This window comes from Bactrocera oleae, chromosome 3 (genome assembly GCF_042242935.1).
Source record: "Bactrocera oleae isolate idBacOlea1 chromosome 3, idBacOlea1, whole genome shotgun sequence".
Lineage (NCBI taxonomy): Eukaryota > Metazoa > Arthropoda > Insecta > Diptera > Tephritidae > Bactrocera > Bactrocera oleae.
This window is the reverse complement of record NC_091537.1, coordinates 72,549,014-72,569,378: the sequence shown is the minus strand read 5'-3', so window position 1 is coordinate 72,569,378 and position 20,365 is coordinate 72,549,014. Positions and strand designations below refer to the sequence as shown.

General features: G+C 32.8%; 3 protein-coding genes across 10 annotated transcripts; 1 reads left to right on the top strand and 2 right to left on the bottom strand.

The window, feature by feature from the left end:
• Positions 1–344: 344 nt before the first annotated feature.
• Ddc (aromatic-L-amino-acid decarboxylase) lies at positions 345–7,210 on the top strand. 3 transcript variants are annotated; one of them, XM_036362016.2, is made up of 6 exons: positions 345–583; positions 2,766–2,879; positions 3,026–3,111; positions 4,958–5,192; positions 5,256–5,654; positions 6,176–7,210. In XM_036362016.2, the coding sequence occupies exons 2-6, from the start codon at positions 2,805–2,807 to the stop codon at positions 6,887–6,889; spliced, it is 1,509 nt and encodes a 502-aa protein (XP_036217909.2). In that variant the 5' UTR covers positions 345–583; positions 2,766–2,804; the 3' UTR covers positions 6,890–7,210. The 3 variants fall into 3 exon arrangements, with proteins under 3 accessions (XP_036217909.2, XP_036217908.2, XP_014088589.3); XM_036362015.2 differs by having other exon boundaries at positions 2,763–2,879; XM_014233114.3 differs by lacking the exon at positions 2,766–2,879.
• Positions 6,000–9,105, bottom strand: LOC106616457 (protein anon-37Cs). 5 transcript variants are annotated; one of them, XR_001330679.3, is made up of 5 exons: positions 8,811–9,105; positions 7,212–8,734; positions 6,967–7,152; positions 6,788–6,876; positions 6,000–6,701 (listed from the first exon to the last, which is right to left on the bottom strand). XR_001330679.3 is itself a non-coding variant. In XM_070106850.1 (3 exons), the coding sequence occupies exons 1-2, from the start codon at positions 8,816–8,818 to the stop codon at positions 7,243–7,245; spliced, it is 1,500 nt and encodes a 499-aa protein (XP_069962951.1). In that variant the 5' UTR covers positions 8,819–9,105; the 3' UTR covers positions 6,000–7,152; positions 7,212–7,242. The 5 variants fall into 5 exon arrangements, 2 of the variants coding, with proteins under 2 accessions (XP_069962951.1, XP_014088597.1); XR_011395456.1 differs by having other exon boundaries at positions 6,788–7,152; XR_011395455.1 differs by having other exon boundaries at positions 6,000–6,876.
• Positions 9,106–9,302: 197 nt separating this feature from the next.
• On the bottom strand, positions 9,303–13,984 carry amd (alpha methyl dopa-resistant). Of its 2 annotated transcripts, none has more exons than XM_014233080.3 (3): positions 13,804–13,984; positions 10,669–10,903; positions 9,303–10,605 (listed from the first exon to the last, which is right to left on the bottom strand). In XM_014233080.3, exons 1-3 carry the CDS (start codon positions 13,881–13,883, stop codon positions 9,349–9,351), a joined length of 1,572 nt encoding a protein of 523 aa, XP_014088555.3. In that variant the 5' UTR covers positions 13,884–13,984; the 3' UTR covers positions 9,303–9,348. The 2 variants fall into 2 exon arrangements, with proteins under 2 accessions (XP_014088555.3, XP_069962950.1); XM_070106849.1 differs by lacking the exon at positions 13,804–13,984 and adding an exon at positions 11,011–11,377.
• Between the last annotated feature and the right edge of the window lie 6,381 nt (positions 13,985–20,365).

Sequence of the window (20,365 nt, the reverse complement as noted above, 5' to 3'; positions counted from 1 at the left end):
AGTTCCGCACAATTCGTCCAATAAGATGTTGTTTTAGCTTTATTTGTAGTTGGGTTTTTCTGATAAGACTTGCTTGCATTTAACGCTGATTAAAACGCTGCGAACTGCATTCATAGAATTAAGCAAACATACTGCGGTAGATATTTGTACAAATATAAAAGTGTATATATGTATGTTTATATATGTGAGCATTCAACCAACCACTTGTTGTTACAATATCTCTATATTATGTATATTTGTATGTATGTATATTTAGAAGGCACCTGCGCATTTTCGTTGCTCCGCTTTTGCTGAACCGGTCCTACGGGGCTTTTTGCTTTAAATTTCGCTTCAATCACTGAAGTCTTTTCAGTTGATAAACGCTCGTGCTTTAGTTAACTCGAACAGTAGTGGACAACATTGCCGCGAGCTCACTCGTTTTGTTCTGTATAAATAAATTTGTTTAGAAGTATTATAGTGCTAATACGTTTTATTGCAATTTATTGTTGTGCGGCAGTTTTAATTGAATTTGTTGCTCATAAAGTTTACTTAGAATTACAAAGTGTAAAGAAGTGCAAACATCAATATACAAAGTTAAATTGTGGTGAGTGCGCGAAAGGAAAATTTTCATACTTCGATAAAAAAAAAACGAGTAGAAAAACACAGAACTATAATTTTAAATTTACATTTTTAATATACATTTTTTTATTAAAATTTTTTTAAATGAAATATTATAATGTAAAATTGTTTTCCCCACATTTGTTTTTTTTTAATTTTTAATTTAACATTTTTCATGTAAATTTTGTTTTTGAAAATTTTTTTATGTAAGAATTTTTTTTTATTGTTTTAATAAAATTGTTTAAAACAATTTTGTTTGTTAAATAGAACTTATTAGTAATTTTACGCAACAAAAATATGTTACCAAATTCTAGTTTTGTACCTTTCCTAATCATAGTGTGCTACTAATACGTATAGGTACATACAAATTCATAAGTGTATTTTTGAAGTGGTTAGTAAGTGCATGAACACAAATTCTTTTGCTTTGCTACATATGTTATGTTATGCTAACTACATTGCTGTTAGTTAATTTTTAAGCTAAAATATACGTACATATGTATATACACCCTCCCATACCATATACCAGCAACACTTTTTTTTATTAATGCTTGTTCTTTTAATTACCTACCGATTCGATACACAAATAACAAGGCTACCAATATTTCATAGTATAAGCTTTTACAGTGCATTTGCATAAATCGCATAATATACACATAAGCACATACCTGAATGTATGTCTCAAATATTTACATTGAATCTTTGCCAATGGGTTTCGGAGCCATAAGTCAGGGGCGTAACATGAAAAACAATATGCAAAGTGTTTTTATACTCATTTGTTATCAATAATTGAGTTTTTTTTATGAAATACATAAGTATAAATATTCCAACCACTTTCAATTCAAAAACAGCAATTTCAGGGATACACCTACATTCTAAATAAAAAAGTAAAAAAAAATTTAAAATATCATACATACTAAAATTTAAAGATCAGTCAGTCTATCTTTAAAAGCGTTTTTCTCAAAACTTATTTATTATATATTTCTTCGTACAATTACCAACCAGTTTTTCGATTTTATGAGAAATGTAGTTTTGGCGATACAAAAATCTCTAATTTTTAAGCAAAGTTAAAAAAGTAGTTTTGTAATATTATATAGACAATACATTACAGATTTATAGTTGTTTTTATTTTTCAATCACGGTAAAAACCGCAATCACTGCAGCAATTACTCGAGAAATAGCTAATAAATCGATAAATATTAAATTTAATTTTTTTTAATTCCCCTGTTATATTCACTAATTGTGTATATGTAAATATATCCCCTTTAAAACTTGATTGCTTATAATTGAAGATCTTATAAAAATGCATAGAATTGATCTAAAGCTTTGTAGCATGATTAAATATTTTTTATGAACTTATTGTTATCAATTTACTTACCGATCTTCGCAATATCAGCTCTTGGTGTATTAGTCACGTCTGGTAAAGTAAAACTAGCTGTTGTCATTGCCTATTTTTAGGCGTTTAAGCCGACACACTACTGATATAATGAAAATAACTTTAAGAACTCATTAATAATTGTTAAAATAAGGATTACATTTTTTTTTTATTATATTAATTGTATTGCTTATTAAAATTTTAGAAAATATATACGAAAATTATGCAAATATGTTTGTATTTTTTTAATTATTTAGAGTTGGTTAGGGAACCATTATACTTTTAGTAACTATTTTACATACTTACTCACATCATTATTATATAAGCCTTCATTTTTTTTTATCATATAAATTGTTTTATACTTATTTATATATATGAATAAAAATTATGATTATCAGACACCTTAAGCAAAAATAAATATATTTATTATATTTTTTTTTCAAAATTCTTGATTGTTAGTTTACTGTATAATGTGTAATCAATATACATATATTATATTAAATATAACCATATGTATATGTAAGTGTTAAAGAGTGATAGAAACTAGTTGCGAGGTTCTCTTGCGTTAAATAAAAAATAAAAATAATAATAATAATAATGAGTTAATTGTTGCAATCAGCATAGTTGTGAAGTAGTAGCTATGTATCTATATACTTATAAATACCTACATATATGAATAAATTTATAAAAATTACTAACTATTGGAACACCTGCTTATTAACAAACTTTTCATGTCTATTACTGTGGCTGCTTTTACTTAACATATTTCTTCCTCTCCTATTTCTCTACAAAGAAGAAAAAATCACTCAAAATTTATCAAACACTCTTCAATAAAATGAATAATAATTTGGAAAATTTGGTGAAGGGTATTTCTGATATAAATATGGATAAGCTTGACCCTAACGTGTCGGTAAGTTGTAAATATAGTTTTTCAAAATGTGGTTTGTTTTATTATTAAGAAACCATCTTTAACTATAATTATGAAATATAATATATATAATATATATATAATTATGAATTTATGAAAATCTTTGATTTTATTTTTTTAACCCTTAGATCGACATGGAGGCCCCTGAGTTCAAAGATTTTGCTAAATCTATGGTTGATTATATCGCCGATTATTTGGAGAATATACGCGATAGGTAAGCAAAGCAGGGTAAAGAAAGAATTATATGAATATACAGGCTTTGAACTTTTGGCTCCATGCTGAGGAAGAAAATAGACATGTAAGGCATGTCACTCAGATACTACTAATAATATAGATTATTTACCTAAAAACTTGCCTAAGTTTGGCACTATCTGTTGAATGTGCTAACTGATGAAATATTATCTAATCTGTGTCAAGCCACTTACAATTGAATGTAAAGAGCAATAGAAAGCAAATCAGCTGATTTACTTTCCACAATTAGTTGTATAGGTTTATAAATATGCAACGGCAGCAAAATTATGTCTGAGCATAGCTAAATTCTTAATTGTAACTCTTCTGATTATAAATGAAAATTTTAAAATTTCCCAAAAAATGCTTCATTTAATTAGTAATAATTCTGAACCGAAATATCTTGCTGATGGATAATTTTAGCTTGCTCAAACTTCTTTTTATATTAACTTTAAAATGTTTACAGAAAAAACATACATATAAAGTACCGAATAAAAAAAAAATAATATTTCAATGTTGAAACATTTTACTTTCAAACTTTATATACAAAAACTTGTTTTTTACTTAAAAAAATTAACCAAACAAGTTGAGAATTGGTTGCAATTGTTGTATGTACACATGTATATATGTCTGTATATATTGACATTTGTATTTTAACTCAGTTACGTTCCATTCTATCCATAATTCTCACTTTCAAATACCGACATTGAAATGCAAAATAATAACAATAAGCAAAAGCATAAAATCACGAAAAAACATTCGGTACATTTTCTCAGTCACGCCTTAAGGCCAAACCGAATGACTGGTTCCGCACTTTCATTTCTTATTGCAATATAATTAGCATTTAAGTCTTCAGTTACAAAACTAAGAAAAACGACCAGCCTGATGAATGAGTAAAACTGGCAACAAACACAATGAGCAACACGTGTGCTTATTCTTCAATGAAACTCAGTGAATGTACCTATGTACATATTTATAGACTCACTGCGAACCTATGAACATATATAAGTATAACTTAATGTACATACATATGTGCGCTGTTAATCTTAACTTCAAATAATTAGCTAACCTTGTAATTATATAACTAATTAAAAGTGAAATAATAATATGAACGGCATTAGGCTACATTCATTGCATTGTCACGTTTGTAATTGTTTCACAGCTGAATTTTACTATTACGGCATTATTTAATAAAAAAATCCTTGTCTGTAGTTACTATTTTGAATAGATTGGCTAATTTTTGAAAACTTGAACTAAAATGGGGGTGAGAAATTTGCTGGATGTAATTTCTGGTCCAGCTCTATTTGCCGTTTTTAACAGCTGTAATAAACTATCACAAAATGATATTTTGTTTCGGAAGTTTTTCTGAGCTTCTAATTTTCCGCGGTCGTATAAAATTTTGTCGTGCGTAGTCTAGTTGTCGCTTTCGATGGAACGGATATCCGGTCCAACTTTATCTACCGCTTTTGACAACTGAAATATATTAACACAATATGATAACTCGTTTCAAAAGCTTTCCAGATATTCAAATTTTTAAATTTTCCTGGGTGGTGACGAATTTCGTTTTTCGTGTCGATATTAACTTCGATGTCACGGATATCCGGTCTAGTCCTTTTTCAATTTTTTGACTGTTAACAAAATTTTACTTCGCTTAATTTTTTTCATTGTTTCATTTGATCCTCCGTGTTTGATAAAAATTGAGAGTGTTCAGTGATTACATACTTAGGATCCACTGTATTCAGTTGAATGACTTACATTTTTCTTCACATGTGCACACCATCTACATTCCGTAATATAAAACTGAAATATTTAACGTTTTTATATAATTTCAGACGAGTCCTTTCCGATGTAAAACCCGGTTATTTGCGACCACTGATTCCTGATGCTGCACCGGAGACGCCAGAAAGTTGGGAGGATGTTATGAAGGATATCGAACGTGTTATAATGCCTGGCGTCACACACTGGCATAGTCCCAAGTTCCATGCTTATTTTCCAACAGCCAACTCATATCCAGCTATTGTAGCAGATATGTTAAGTGGTGCGATTGCATGCATCGGTTTCTCTTGGGTAGGATCAACGGCAATATTATTCATTTTTAAATGCGACAAATAACAATTTTTCTTTTAAAAGATTGCTAGCCCCGCATGTACTGAGCTGGAAGTAGTCATGTTGGATTGGTTAGGCAAAATGATTGGTTTGCCCAAAGAGCTATTGGCCTGCTCGGGTGGTAAAGGCGGTGGTGTTATACAAGGAACAGCCAGCGAAGCAACTCTAGTGGCACTTTTAGGTGCTAAAGCTAAGAAAATCGAAGAGATTAAGAAACTGCATCCAGACTGGAGTGAAAATACAATCATTTCAAAATTGGTGGGCTACAGCTCTTCACAGGCGCATTCGTCGGTTGAGCGTGCTGGTCTACTTGGTGGTGTTAAATTGCGTGGCGTTCCGGCAGACAAAGACAACCGGCTTCGTGGCGAGGCTTTGGAGGCGGCAATTAAGAAGGATTTGGAGGATGGACTTATACCATTCTATGTACGTATAAACAAAATTCTTGATTATGGAGTTCAAAAATATAATTTTTATTATATTTAATGAAGTTAGTTGTATATTCGAGTAGGTAAATTTGTTACTTTTTTCAATTTATATTTTTTGACATAAGCTATTCTTTTTTTCCATTTTCATATATTTTATTCTGGGTAACTAAAATTTTAGTGTTACCGACTAGAAAACGTGTTTTACAATAATTTTTTTTCAATACAGAAAAGTTGAAGTAGCTTAGAGAGAGCTTATTAAATTACAGTTGCAAAGCGTATTGTTGTACAAAATGTTTGAAATAAATAATTTTGAATTTCTTAATACAGCATTAGATTTCGACACTTACGAATATATCGCCTAATTGTTTTTGTGTTATGATAATTGTGTATATTTTTACTTTTTTTGGGCAAATTTATGTTCATATAACATATGGATATATACGCCTACTTTTTATAAGAATATCTCCGCTCTAATATTTTCAAATATATTTCTACTATATTTTTTATTGCTATTTGTAGGCCGTTGTCACGTTGGGCACTACAAATTCATGTGCTTTCGATTACTTGGACGAATGTGGTCCTGTTGGCAACAAGTACGGCGTTTGGATACATGTGGATGCTGCTTATGCGGGTGCCGCTTTTATTTGCCCCGAATACCGTCATCTAATGAAAGGCATCGAAACGGCAGACTCGTTTAATTTTAATCCACACAAATGGATGTTGGTGAATTTCGATTGCAGTGCTATGTGGCTCAAAGATCCCAGTTGGGTGGTGAATGCTTTCAATGTGGACCCGTTGTATTTGAAGCACGACATGCAGGGTTCAGTACCCGACTACCGACACTGGCAAATTCCATTAGGTCGTCGTTTCCGTGCTTTGAAATTGTGGTTTGTACTACGCTTGTATGGCGTGCAAAATCTACAGGCACACATACGTCGTCACTGTAGCTACGCTACACAGTTTGCTGATCTCTGCAGAGCCGATAATCGTTTTGAAATTGTTGGCGATGTAAATATGGGTTTGGTTTGTTTCCGTTTAAAGGGTGCTAATGATAAGAGTGAGAAACTATTAAAACTTATTAACGGACGCGGTAACATACATATGGTGCCAAGTAAAATAAATGATGTATACTTTTTACGTATGGCGGTTTGCTCCAGATTTACCAAGCCAGAGGACATGGAATATTCTTGGCATGAAGTTAGTGAAGCTGCTAATGACATCTGCAAGGAATAAAAAAAGAGAAAACCATTTGTATTAATAATGAAGACTTAAAACTAAAAGAAAGAAAATGACTTATTTAGGGAACGAACCTGAAGTTGTACTTCAATTGGTTCAATGAAAACGAATGCCTGCTAACATTCTCTCTACCATATATATTCCATTAGTACATAAATGCTTAAATATATTATTGTTGTTGATATTATAGCCAAATACTATTTACTTAATGCTTTTAACAGTTTTGCATTGATGTTGTGTGTTATATGCTAATAAGTAAGCTATTTATAAATTTTAAATCAAAATTCATGTTATTAAAACGTAATTAAAAAAATATCACATTTGTCATTTCATTTCTTCGGCTTTATGAATTAAACAGCCGCGTGTTTGTTGTAGTGATCGATTATGCGTTGCGCCTCTCTAATGCCACTCTTGTGCGCACCATCTACTGTGCCAAATCCTTCTACTATGGTTGCATCGCCAGCAAACAGTAGACTTGACATGGGTCCAAGCGGTTCGGCAAGTGTTAAAACGTCATTTATTGTGCTGCCCGTAGAAAAGTAAGGGCGTCCACCTAAATAGCATGCCAGTGAACTCCAATTAGAACGCAACATCGTACTAGGATAAGGAATATTTTGATTTTTCAACAATGTACGCAGTAGATTTGTTACTTCGGTTAGCATTTCCAGATCTGGTAATTTCTCAATTTTTTCGTAAAATTCACCGCCAATAACTACTTCAACCACTCTATTACTTTTGGGTAATTTCGATATTTCGACTACTTGTTTCGTCCATGCCATATCTGAGTTAGGAGCGCCAGTGTGCCATAATGGCCTCAAACTATTCTTCAGCCAGCTGTCTATATTTCCTTCGTATTCAAAATAAATTTTTACTGGACTTCCAAAACCAAGTTTTTTTATGGAATTTATTTTGTTGCTTGGTAAAGACGGTCTGAACATATTTTCCGAAAATATTTTAAGTACACCCAATGGCACCGTACAAATTATGTGATCTGCGCGAAAAACGTCACCATCTAAGCACGCAACACGTTTTTCACCAATTTCTGGCGGTATATACCAATTGATTTCACCAACCGGCTTGCCAATTCTCAACTGCGTATTGCAGAGATTTTTTGTTAAAACGCTTAAAATGTTGTCTAAGCCAGTTGGTATGTAAATGTAGTTGGCAAAATTTACACCATTTTTCAACTTTGTTATATGTTCAATATTAACATATTCCAGCGAGCAACCTAACAAGCTGCCAAACTCTTTGATCAGTGAATTGAATATTTCATTTGCAGTTTTTCGTTCGTCTCCATTGAAAACGGATGTTAATAATCTTGATTTTTCAGCTTGAAAATATGTGTGTAAATTATTTAAGTCATCCATAGCGCCAGTTCTGTATTTTTCATCCAACTGTATATGTGAACAAAGCCGCTTGTAGAGTCTATCTATTAACTCGGGTAGTTTCCGATCAACTTTTTCTCCAAAGGCATTTACATACATTTTGTCTTTGTTTGGTATTACTTTTTTCGGTAGTCCTCGCATACTTTGTAGTATGTTGTAGACCGTATCATCTTTTGCATTTATGGGCACAAATTTCGCGCCCAACTCGCAATATGCATCACCGAATTGCTTGGATATTATACGTCCACCATATCGATCAGTAGCCTCTAATACTATTGTTTGTTTGAAACCATTTTTAATTAAATGATTTGCAGCCGACAGACCAGCAAGTCCTGCGCCAATAACGACTACGGCTACCTCATTCCTGGGTTTATTCAAAATGTTTGTTGGATATATGGTTTTAAACGAGTTATTAACTAGGTTTGTACCATGTAATTTTCGCCCAACACAACGAATGCTGAAAAATTTGTGTTTAATAAACATTAGAAAAACTAAATACTAGGCTCTAGAAACTAAATGTCAATTGGTCTTACTATCTCATTGCTCTTCCTTTATTTGCCGCAAATTAAAATTTTAAACTTATTATTAAAGAAAACTATTTTCTTGTAGTTTTAAACGGAAATTTATTTTCACTAAAATATTTGACTGGAAATTGTGACCGAAATATTTTCTTATATTTTGTTATGATTTGCTGATATTGCCACATGTTCATTTTCTTAGCATTTTAGGGTATTTGGCAAATATATCAGCTGGGCAAAATGGTGCTGCCACCCTTATCTATGAGGAGGGAAACAGTCACGTCGAAAAAATTGATTATATTTTTTACAAAAGTATGCTATATCAACAACAAAGGATGATAAATAAATAATACATATTAATATATAATATAAAAAATATTTAAAATTAATTTCCAAATTAACCACATATAATATTATTTCATCATCTACACAACTATAATCGATTGTAAAATTGAATTGCTAACTGAAAAGACATTATATTTGAAATTTTCAGTAAAAATAGAACTTTTTACAATATGGTATATACAATATATATATTTGTTTCAATTAAATCCTACTTATATTTCTCAGATGAATTGCATAAATACATATCACCCAAATTTAAAGACTTCCGTTTCCCTAAGGCTTCCAAACAAATTGCATTTATAGCACTTTCGCATTTGGCAATGCCATCTGGTATTTTAAATGTTTCCTGTGTCACGCGCATTTCACTCAGTTCATTTTGAATTTCAGTCCAGGCAAAATCCACGTCTCTATCTTTAGTATCCATTCCACATATAACAAAACGGAGGAAGATCTTTGCGCCATGTATTGATTGCACCATATATATTCTTTTCCTGTCCAATAGTCTTTGCAATAATCGTGTTGTCAATTTGTTTTCACCTCTAACTCTGAAGCAAACAATGCCAAGTGTGCATTTGGCCACCAATTCAAAGCGATTATCAGCTAAAATATATTTTTCGAAACGCGTCGATAGTTTCATATGCTTGCGTAGATTGCTTCGTAAACCTTCAGCACCCACTGTACGGAAAGCGATCCAGACTTTAAGTGCCCGAAAACGTCTGCCTAACGATATTTGCCAATTGCGGAAGTCAGGCAAGTCGTGTTTATTCGTTTTTTCATTGTTTTCCAAATAGATGCGGTTCACTTGAAGAGTTTCCACAAGTTTCCTGGCATCTTTCAGCCACATTACAGCACCATCGTAATTGACCATTAGTAATTTGTGCAGATTTATATTCAAGGAATCAATATCGAGCAAGCCGTCATGCAATTGTGCGTATTCATCCAATGCCAAAGCAGCACCTGCATATGCCGCATCTACATGCAGCCAAATTTGATAACGCTGGCAGATTTTTGCTAGTGCTTTGATGTCATCATAAGCGCAGGTGCCAGTTGTACCAAGCGTAGCTATACACATAGTGGGTATTAGTCCTCGGGATAAATCTTCTTTTATTGCTGCTTCTAACTCTTGTGCGCACAATACATAATCATCTGAAGTTGTGAGCAATTTGATTGGTAAACATGCTAATTTACATGCCTTTTCTATACAACTATTGCTCTGGTCACTTGAATATGCAATCAATTTTCTTCTTATCATACTTTCGCTCATTTCCAAGTGTTTTGCCATGCGTCGCACCATTTGCTCACGCGCAGATATAACAGCAACTAAAATCGCTTCACTTGCTGAACTCTGAATTACACCACCGCCAGGACCTTCCGCAGAGTGTTGAAAATGCAGAGGTAATCTAAGGAATTTGGCAAGCCAATCCAAAACGACCACTTCAAGTTCAACGCAGGCTGGACTGCAATCCTGTGGAGAAAATTTGTTAATTAGCAACTATGCTTATCCAACTATATTACACAATAGACTCACCCAATTTAAACCCAGGACGCCAAGGCCAGCTATGAGTAACTCTCCGACAATAGATCCCATAGATGAGCCTGATGGATAGAAAGCATGAAAATGTGGCGACTGCCAATGTGTCAAAGCTGGCATTAAAATATTTTCAACGTCATTCAAAACACTCTGCCAATTTTCAGCTTGCTCTGGCATTTCATCGGGTAATGCGTGAATTATTGAAAAAGGCTCGACCGATGGCAGTACATCGCTGATTATAAAAATAATGTATGTAAGTAGTTATACATAAATTTATATATTTTTTACTAATTTTTAAAAGCATATTATTTAATGGTTAAAATTACGTTCAAACCTTACAATGACATAAATAGACTATACTAGCAGTCGGATTTGCTAAAATGTGTTCTACAGAATATCTAGGCGGGATAGTACTTAAAGTGCGAGAGAGAGAAAAAGTGTGACACTTTTTTATGGTTACTATACCACAAGTAGACTTTGAAGCACAAAAGCGTTTACTTAGTCTTTGTAAAGAAGATGATGCTTAACTACTACCTGATAGTAGAAAAATATTAGGATAATTAAGGAAAAGCTAAGTTCGGGTTAAATCGAGCATTTTATACATTCACAATTTGAAAAAATCAAAGGCGTGGATATACTTTCAGGTGTTGGCTAAAATTTATATTAAAATAATTTGCGTAAGAATTCAACATTCATTATTCGAAGAAACCGAATGGATTACAATCAAATTTGTCATCTTTTAATCTTATCTTGTATTTATGTTATAATGCGTAGACTCACTTATTTATATATTTATTTTAAAATCAAGTTTCTTAACTCAAATACATATGTGATTTACCAAACTAAACCAAAGAGGCAAAATTGAATATGATATACTCGTATTGAGTATATGGGAAAATAGTCAACGCAATAATCGGAAGTCATTATACTAGGGTATAAGGTTAACGTTAAGGTCTAGAGAAATTTGATTCATATTCAACACTAAAACATATACTTTTAATTTCATTAAAAAGCACTCACATTTGGCAATTAATCTGTAGTATATCCAATTTTATCCGTTCACTTAATTTCACTAAGGCTTATGGATCGATATACTACTGTGATTAAAAAGTATAGTGAATTTGTTTTTAAAATGTAAATTCTTTATTATATATTCATTTTCCAGTATTTGGAGGCTATACCTTCTTCTATTTGGGTTTTATCTCCTCAGTCGTGTCAAAACGACGTCCCAGCATTGCCCTTTTGAGTTTGTTGAATAACCAGAAGTGGCACGGAGTCAAATCAGGCGAATACGGAGATTGCGGAACGATATATGTATGTCGACTTTTTGGCAAAAAAGTCGCGAAAAACCAATGCAGTATGGCATTGCGAATTATAATGAGGATCAAGGAATCAAGAGTTGTTCGTCAAAAATGGCTATGATTATTATTGGGCCGATTGTATCCATTTTAGATACAAAGACACATTGTTTTTAGAGCGAGACGTTATCTTTATTTCTTTAACATAGCTCATATATTGACGGGTATATACCATATAAAGTCAACAAGAAGTTCGGAAAGATTTCTATATATATGGAGGCTAGGAGAAGTATTGAAGCTATATTTGCTGTTTTTGATATATTTCAAGAAAAATATGCTCTCTGACTTTCGTTAACGTTCACAGTATTCGGTACCTGGGGACTTGAAAAGGTCCTCTTTCGACAATTTGTAACTGTGAGATCGCATACCTTAAATATAGAATTTTCGGTTGAAAATTAGGGTGCTTTTTCGATATTAAGTAAAAATAAAGAGTGTTTGAGATATAAAAAGGTAAGTTCACATCGAATTTCCTAAAAACAAAAAATTGTAACAGATAAAAAGCAAAAACCAAAAATTTACATATTTTAATTCTGATGTTATGTGAAAAAAGTGTAAATACAGAAGTGGTAGATCTTTTTATAACCTACAACATTGCTATTTAGGTTTGCCGGAAATTGATATAAGAAGTTTTTAACCTTTAAAAATTCCACCACTCTCTGCTATTCCTCTTCCCGATCTTAGGTAGCCCTTAAATTATTATACTCTCGCAATATGTTGCTACAGAGTATAATAGTTTTGTTCACCTAAGTGTTGTTTGTATCACCTAAAACTAATCGAGTTAGATATAGGGTTATATATATATATAAATGATCAGGATGAAGAGACGAGTTGAAATCCGGGTGACTGTCTGTCCGTCCGTCCGTGCAAGTTGTAACTTGAGTAGAAATTGAGATATCTTTATGAAACTTGATACACATGTTTCCTGGTACCGTAAGACAGTTGGTATTGCAGATGGGCGTAATCGGAACACTGCCACGCCCACAAAACGCCATTAATCAAAAACGAATAAATTGCCATAACTAAGCTCCACAATAAGATACAAGACTGTTATTTGGTATACAGGATCACATTAGGAAGGGGCATCTGCAGTTGACATTTTTTTTTAAAAGTGGGGGTCCCGCTCCCTGATAGGTTTAATGTGCGTATCTCCTAAACCGCTAAAGCTATAATAACGAAATTCACTGAGAATAAATGCTATTATCACCTCTAGCGACAGTGTGAAAAAAGGTGAAATCGGGTGGCAACTCTGCCCACTCCCCATATAACGGTACTGTTAAAAACTATTGAAAGCGAGATAAATCAAGCACTAAGCACGCCAGAGATATTAAATTTTATCTCTGGGATGGTATGAGATGACTTTAAAGTAATCGCATTCAAAATTAGACAGTGGGCGTGGCACCGCCCACTTTTAGCTGAAAACCCATATCTTGGGATCTGCTTAAACCGATTTCAACCAAATTCGGTACATAACATTCTTCTCATATTTCTATGTTATAGTGCAAAAATGGGCGAAGTCGGATTACAACCACGTCTATTTCGCATATAGCACCATTTTAAATTCCATCTTATTCTTTCAGTTTCCACCATGCAAACCAATCAAAATATATAAAGAAATCTCAAACGAGTATACCGTTTGACTTTGCGAGAGTATAAAATGTTCGGTAAGATCCAAACTTGTTTTTCATTTCAGTTATGTCGTAAATTCGTAAAATGCGGAATATAAAAATCTTACGGGTAAAAGCAGTTAGGTATTATATAATTTCCACAATATTACCGTTTTCGAATATCTCGTAAATAGCGTATCACCAGCTCTATTGCACTATTACCAAAATCACGAAACTCATTAAAGTCCATATTAAGTGTTAAAATTTTGATTTACTACAATCTTTTTTTAAATACAATAAAATCACTGCTGAAAACTAGACGACTTAACGGTACAAATAAGTATACGCTACTAAAAATAAGTTCGAAAGCGTGTACGAAATATATGTAGGTCAGTTACTGATATACATTTTATAAATAAATAAGTTGCGAATATAAACATGTGTATTGTTTATTTTATACAAAAACAAATTTTATAAGTATAGTTTTAATATGTGTATGTTTGTATAAATTTACCTACCCAGTAAGGAGTTTCTTAGTAAATTCTATACAGGGTGGTTCGAAAATAATTTGAACTTCTCATCACTCTCAATTAAGATAAATGAACGAAACATTACGTTGGGATGTGTTTCTCTTTTTATTTCACACACTCTTGATTGTTTTTATGTGATATGTTCTGATATGATAGATTATTCTGTAAAATAAAGTTGAATCATTGTGAATAATGTGATTTAAATATAATTTTGACATATTCCAGCGAAAGCCTTCTTACTAGTGCAGAGTTCAGTTCGATACTCTTTACGGTTTTAGGGTAATTAACTATACCTATTCTTATATTGGGTATATGGTGGCAATTTACTATACAAATACTACCCGTATTGACCTAATGTAATACATTTTTGGTGGATATTTTTGGACATATTAATTCATGAAAAAGATGCTCTATAAGTTTCATTAAAAAACTTAAAGTCCGCCGGAAATTTGTAATCTTTATATTGGGCTAATGGGGCTAGGGGTAGTATTGATCTGATTTTATATATTCTTAATATCATTACGCTATATTATTACTAGAAAAACGTATTCTATGAATATTATTGGGAAACCTGACAGATTGACCAATATACACGGTATGAAGTCAGCCAGAAGTTCGAAAATCTTTATATGAGGCTAGAGAAAATATACGCATATTTTACAGGATGGTACATTAATATAAGGAAAAGATTTTCTTTGATTGACCGATATTTTCGTTTAAAAGTCAGCCATGGTCCAAATATTTGGTATCTGGGGGCTTGAACAGTTATGGTTCGATTGTAATCAACATTAGACTTGAAATAACTTATCATAACAGCACTATTTGTGTGAAAATGTTAGGTACCAAATTCCAATTTTTTATCTCAATTTGGAACTTAATTATAGCACTTTACAGGTTTTTGCCTAATGGCATTTTGTGAGCGTGGCGGAAGTTCGACTATGACCATCTGCAATACAAACCTCTCTTGGTTGTGAAAAAACCTTAGTACCAAATTTCCTCAAGATATCTAAATTTTTATTCAAGCAATCGCATATACGGACAGACAGACAGTCACTCGGAGATGAACTCGTCTTGTCAACGTGATCATTTATATACATACATAGCCCTATATCTATCTGGATTGGCTTTAGGTGATACAAGCAAGCGTTAGATGAACAAAACTATTATACTCTGTAACTACATGTTCCGATGGTATAAAAACGATATGTATATTTTAGTTTGTTATATCCCTATTGTTGCTCAATTAGTTCATACTTGGCGTTGTATAGGAAGGAAGACTCACTAAGGCAATAATAAGAAATAAATATTATACAATAACATATATTCATATACAAGTATTATACAAACGATACACAATCAAAAGAACTTTTGTTTAACAGAACAAAGTAATTTCTGCCCGTTAAACCTTAATATGAAGAGATCAGAGAATAAAATAAATAGCGAAATTATTGTAAAATATCATAATACATTATTTACTACCAAAAGTATACATACCCAAACCCTCTTCTTATATGTTGAATACATTTGCATGTATTGTACGTATGTATACATCGAATATCTAGACAATAATTGCCAAACCTTTCATAGATAGTAAGTGATTTGGAAAATTATGGCTCACTCAATGAAGTACCATTTCTGAAACGGCTTGTTACCGCTGATAAAAAGTGGGTCCCTTACGACAAAGTCAAGCGAAAACGGTCGTGGTCGAATCGTGGGTGCCGGCGTAAATAGTGGCCAAGCCAGGAGAGAGGTAAGAACAGGAGTTTGGTGGAATTGGCAGCGAAGTATATATAATACTATGAACTGCCCTCTACGTCGATATCTTAATAAGGACCATCTGAAGAAAGAAAGTGGCCAGAAGCGACCAGCTTTGGCCAATAGGAGATGAATTTTGTTTTATCAAGAACAAGCCAGACCACGCACATCTATAGTGACTTGCAGAAGCTCCGAGAGCTTGGTTGGAGGGTTCTTATGCAATCAACTTATAGTCCGGACCTCGCACGAAGTGGTTACTACCTGTTCTTGTTTATGGCGAATGATTTTGCTCGTTGAAAATGCGCCTCAAAAGAAAGTTGTGAAAGTCGCCTGTCCCAGTTTTTTGCCAAGCAAGGGTTTCTCTGAGAGTGTTCTTATTAAATGGCAACAAGTTATCGAACAAAACGGTGCATATTTGACCTAAATCGGACTATTGTAACTATACTAATATAAATAGTGATAGACCTTATATGAAGAAAAGAAAAATGTACTAATATTCAAAAAAATGTATTTTTTGAGTATTATAATTATATTTTTTAAATTAGAAAGGTAGTTATAGTATATGTAGTTATTTTATATAATTAATGTTATTCTTTGCAATCTTCGAGTCCACGTCAGCTTAACCGTTATTTACTCGCCATGCACATGTATGAATACATACAAATATACATATGTACAAGTTAATATATATCTGTCATCCATAATGTTTTATAATATTCTACTTATATGTAATTAATTGTGATGCAAATTAAAATATAATTTCCTAGGTTAAGCTGCTTAGTAAAACCAAAAATGTGTATATTATTGATTTTGTATAACAGTATTTATGCATACGCGTAAGAGTAATAATAAAGCAATATTTTCGTACTTTTACGTAAGACCACACACACACACACCTACATATACATACATTACCTTCGAAAGTTAGTAAATATTTGTATTTATGCACTCAAGAAGTTATGCGCGTGCATATTTATTTACATACATATGTACACACACATACACGCGTATTTGATGTTGTCAAATATGGGAAAAGAAAATAGTTCATTTTGAAGTGTTTTCACGCAGCCCCTTCGGGTCTCAAGTACTGCCCGTTCGGGGAAGCCTTCCAGTGAGCTGCCGCTTTTCAAATTGCTGAATACACGCTTGCAAAATTTTCAGCTGTCGACGTGCCTTCGATGAATTTGTGTTGCTGATAATGGCCGTTTGACGGTGGTGACGGTGATGTTGTTGTTTTTGTAATTTGCTAGCGAGCAAGTATACGCAACGTCTACTGCGACGGCGCTGGAAGCGTGCGTTTTCCATTGGCTTTGCGCTGGAGTAGTCTGGAGAATCGGAGAGTGACAATGATAAGATAATTTTGTATTGTTGTTGTTGCTGTTATTATTATTTGTTTTACTCAAAATATCAATATGGCATTTATTTTCCCCACTGCCACAAAAGGGGTGGAGTCTAAATATGGAAGGTATTTACAAACTGCACAGACGCACATACATACATATGCATGTAATAAAGGCGTCTGTGTGTATCACTCATTTTTCCCGCCTTTGTGACACAATTTCTACTTGTTCTCTCTCTGCACTTTATTATTTACATAGACTGCACTTATGGTGCGTTGGTCGCTACGATTGCAAACCGGAAAGGTTATAACTTCCGATGACTTGGGAATAAGGTGTCGTGCAGACTTGGCGGATAACGGTTGTCAGTGTATATATTTATGTATTTATTTATATATATGTATATTTACACAAGTGTGTGTTTTTGTATTAGCAAGTTGCAGTGCACATGAAAAAAAGCACTTAAAGTATATACAAACATACATTCACACATCCATTGCTATATAGTACATATATACAAACAAGCATATGCTCATATGAAAATAGTTGCGTATGAAATATCTCATTTGCTTCTTCTTTTCTCCAGTGAATTTCATACATGCATGCGTACTTATGTATGCACATGTATGTTTATGCAGCTGGACGGACATTAATGCTGAAGCAACAGCAGCACCAACAATATCGCATGTCTTATGTAAAACAAAAAGAACTATAATTTGTGCATTAGATGGCACATGCGACAAATAGCGAGATATTTAAACGCTAAAATAATGCGCCGACAAAAAACTAAATCGCTGAAAAAGCTTAAATGCATAAAGCTGGCAAAGTCAGTAACTGTTAGCTTGCACAAAATAAAGTCGCTTTGACGTATTCGTACTTGTCGGACAATTAAAATGCTATGAATTGCGAAAGATTCTTGGTAGGTGCCAAATATAAGGGGCACACAACAACAAGCCCAAGTTGCTTATCATTTGGTTCGCCATTTCTATTAATGAATCTTGTCAAAAGATTTACATGTGAAAAAAACAACAAAGTTGTTTACTTGAATGCATTACAATAGAATTTACGATTACTTTATTAGCATGGTATATTTTTGCTCTGCTGCTATGTATTTTATTTATAACAATTGTTTGCTCGATTCGTTACTCTGCAAGTTTTGACGGATAACGCATTTTTTCTTCTCACAGGTGCTGTAAGTTAATACAAGGCTTTTCAATTTTTATCGAAATTTCAAATATTATATATAAATTTATCAAAACGGAAAACTACTATTTTCGAAATATAACAGTTCTGAAGCAGAAAATTAAAAAAAATTTCTTTTTTTATATAATTCGATACATTTACCTTATAAAAAACATCTCAAATCGTTTTTGAGTTATAGCCTTCTAAATGTAGCCGCTCAGTTCTTTCAAATCCATCAGTTTATCTGTAAATGCCTTTTTTTTCAAAGCTACATTTTTTAAATTTGCTTGAGTGATTATTTGATGGGAACTTTTTTTGCGTGTTAGTATAGTTCTCCATACAATGGCTTGCCAGTTTTTTAGTCTGATCGAAAATCAAGTTTTTGCAGCCAAATCTATCAAAATTTTTGGTAAAATGCAACTTTTTTAACTTCCCGCTAAGAAAATGGAAAATTTTCTAAAAATCGGGAAGATATTGGTTTCACCCCATTTTGCAAAAATCGAGTTCTCAACAGATCTCGACGTTCTGAGGGTCGAGGAGGCTTCCCCGAACATTTCTACGATGATGACCGTATGTCTGTATGTATGTGTGTGTGTGTGGATGTATGTGACCCTCTTATAACTATTAAACTGCTCAACCGATATGAATAAACTAAACGGCATTCCAAAGGGTTTCATTGCACTTGAATTTCGTGTAAGTTTGGACCCAATCGGACCAGTAGATTTCAAGAAATCTCAAAAATAAAAATTTTTAAAAATCGTTTTTTTCGAATTTTTTCCAAACGACTTGACCGATCGACACCAAAAACTAATCAGTTCTAAACCTTGAAGAAACACATCGTTTGCCGCAAACCGGGTCGAAATCGGTTGATTTACTTGCTAGATATCGAAAACGAAAAATTTCGAAGAGCTCAAAAGCAGTGAAAAAAGCGAAATTTGAACGTTAGCGTATGAAATTAGAGGGAAGTTGCAGGGATGGCCCTTGAGGCCAACCGTTTTCCACATTTTTTTAAATGCTGTAATTTTTCTTTTCTTCCGTAGGTCATTGTGCGAACAATATCATCTGATGGAGATATTTTTTAAATTTCATTCACAGAGAAAGCTGAAATTACTACAGCAATGAAGGAACTTTTTTCTTCAGTGCCGTCGGAGATCCCGTGTAATTCGTAAAAAATTTAATGTTTTTCTTCAAAAATTTTAGTTTATTTTTAAAATATGTAATAGTTAATTTTTTTTTTTTTAATTCCCAGAAGTCGATGTTTTTTAGGCTGTCACACTATATGTGCCTCTTAAATGATTAGGCCAATCTCTCCTTAAAAAAGGCTTTATTTTGACGATTTATTCTGTGAGTAAAAAAAGAGAAAGTAAAAAGAAAGCTTAATAAAACATGTATTCGAGTGTATAAAAAATATTTTATTGACATTTCGATACAAATAAAGCAACATTCAGAAATATCTTTCTTAACTGGGAACTCGTGTTTTCTGAAACAAAATAAAAAGTAAGAACCTAATCTACTTGTACATAAGAATTGCTTGTAAAGTATGTCAGCTTTTAGTTTTACAAAATTTTTAAGAAAAAATGGCGGACTTGTGAAAACAAGGTTAAATTTGTGCCAGAAAAAAAGACAACACATTCTTTATTTAAAAAAATTGAAATGGTAACGAAAAAAAATTGGACCTAGTGTACTAAATAATATAAATAAATGGTAAAAAAGTTGAATTATAGCCAAAATTTTGGTCGTTTTTTGCCTGCCAAAATTGTATTTTCATCGGACCGAAAAACAGTTAATATATCTACTATGTACGAAAGTCTCCGAGTACCATCGTCGCCCGAATTGAAAAATGCAGTTTCGAGAACAAAGTCTTTAAATGTTGAAGCTGCCTAAGGCGATTCCTTCGACACTACAGCGGATTCAACAAAGAACTTCTT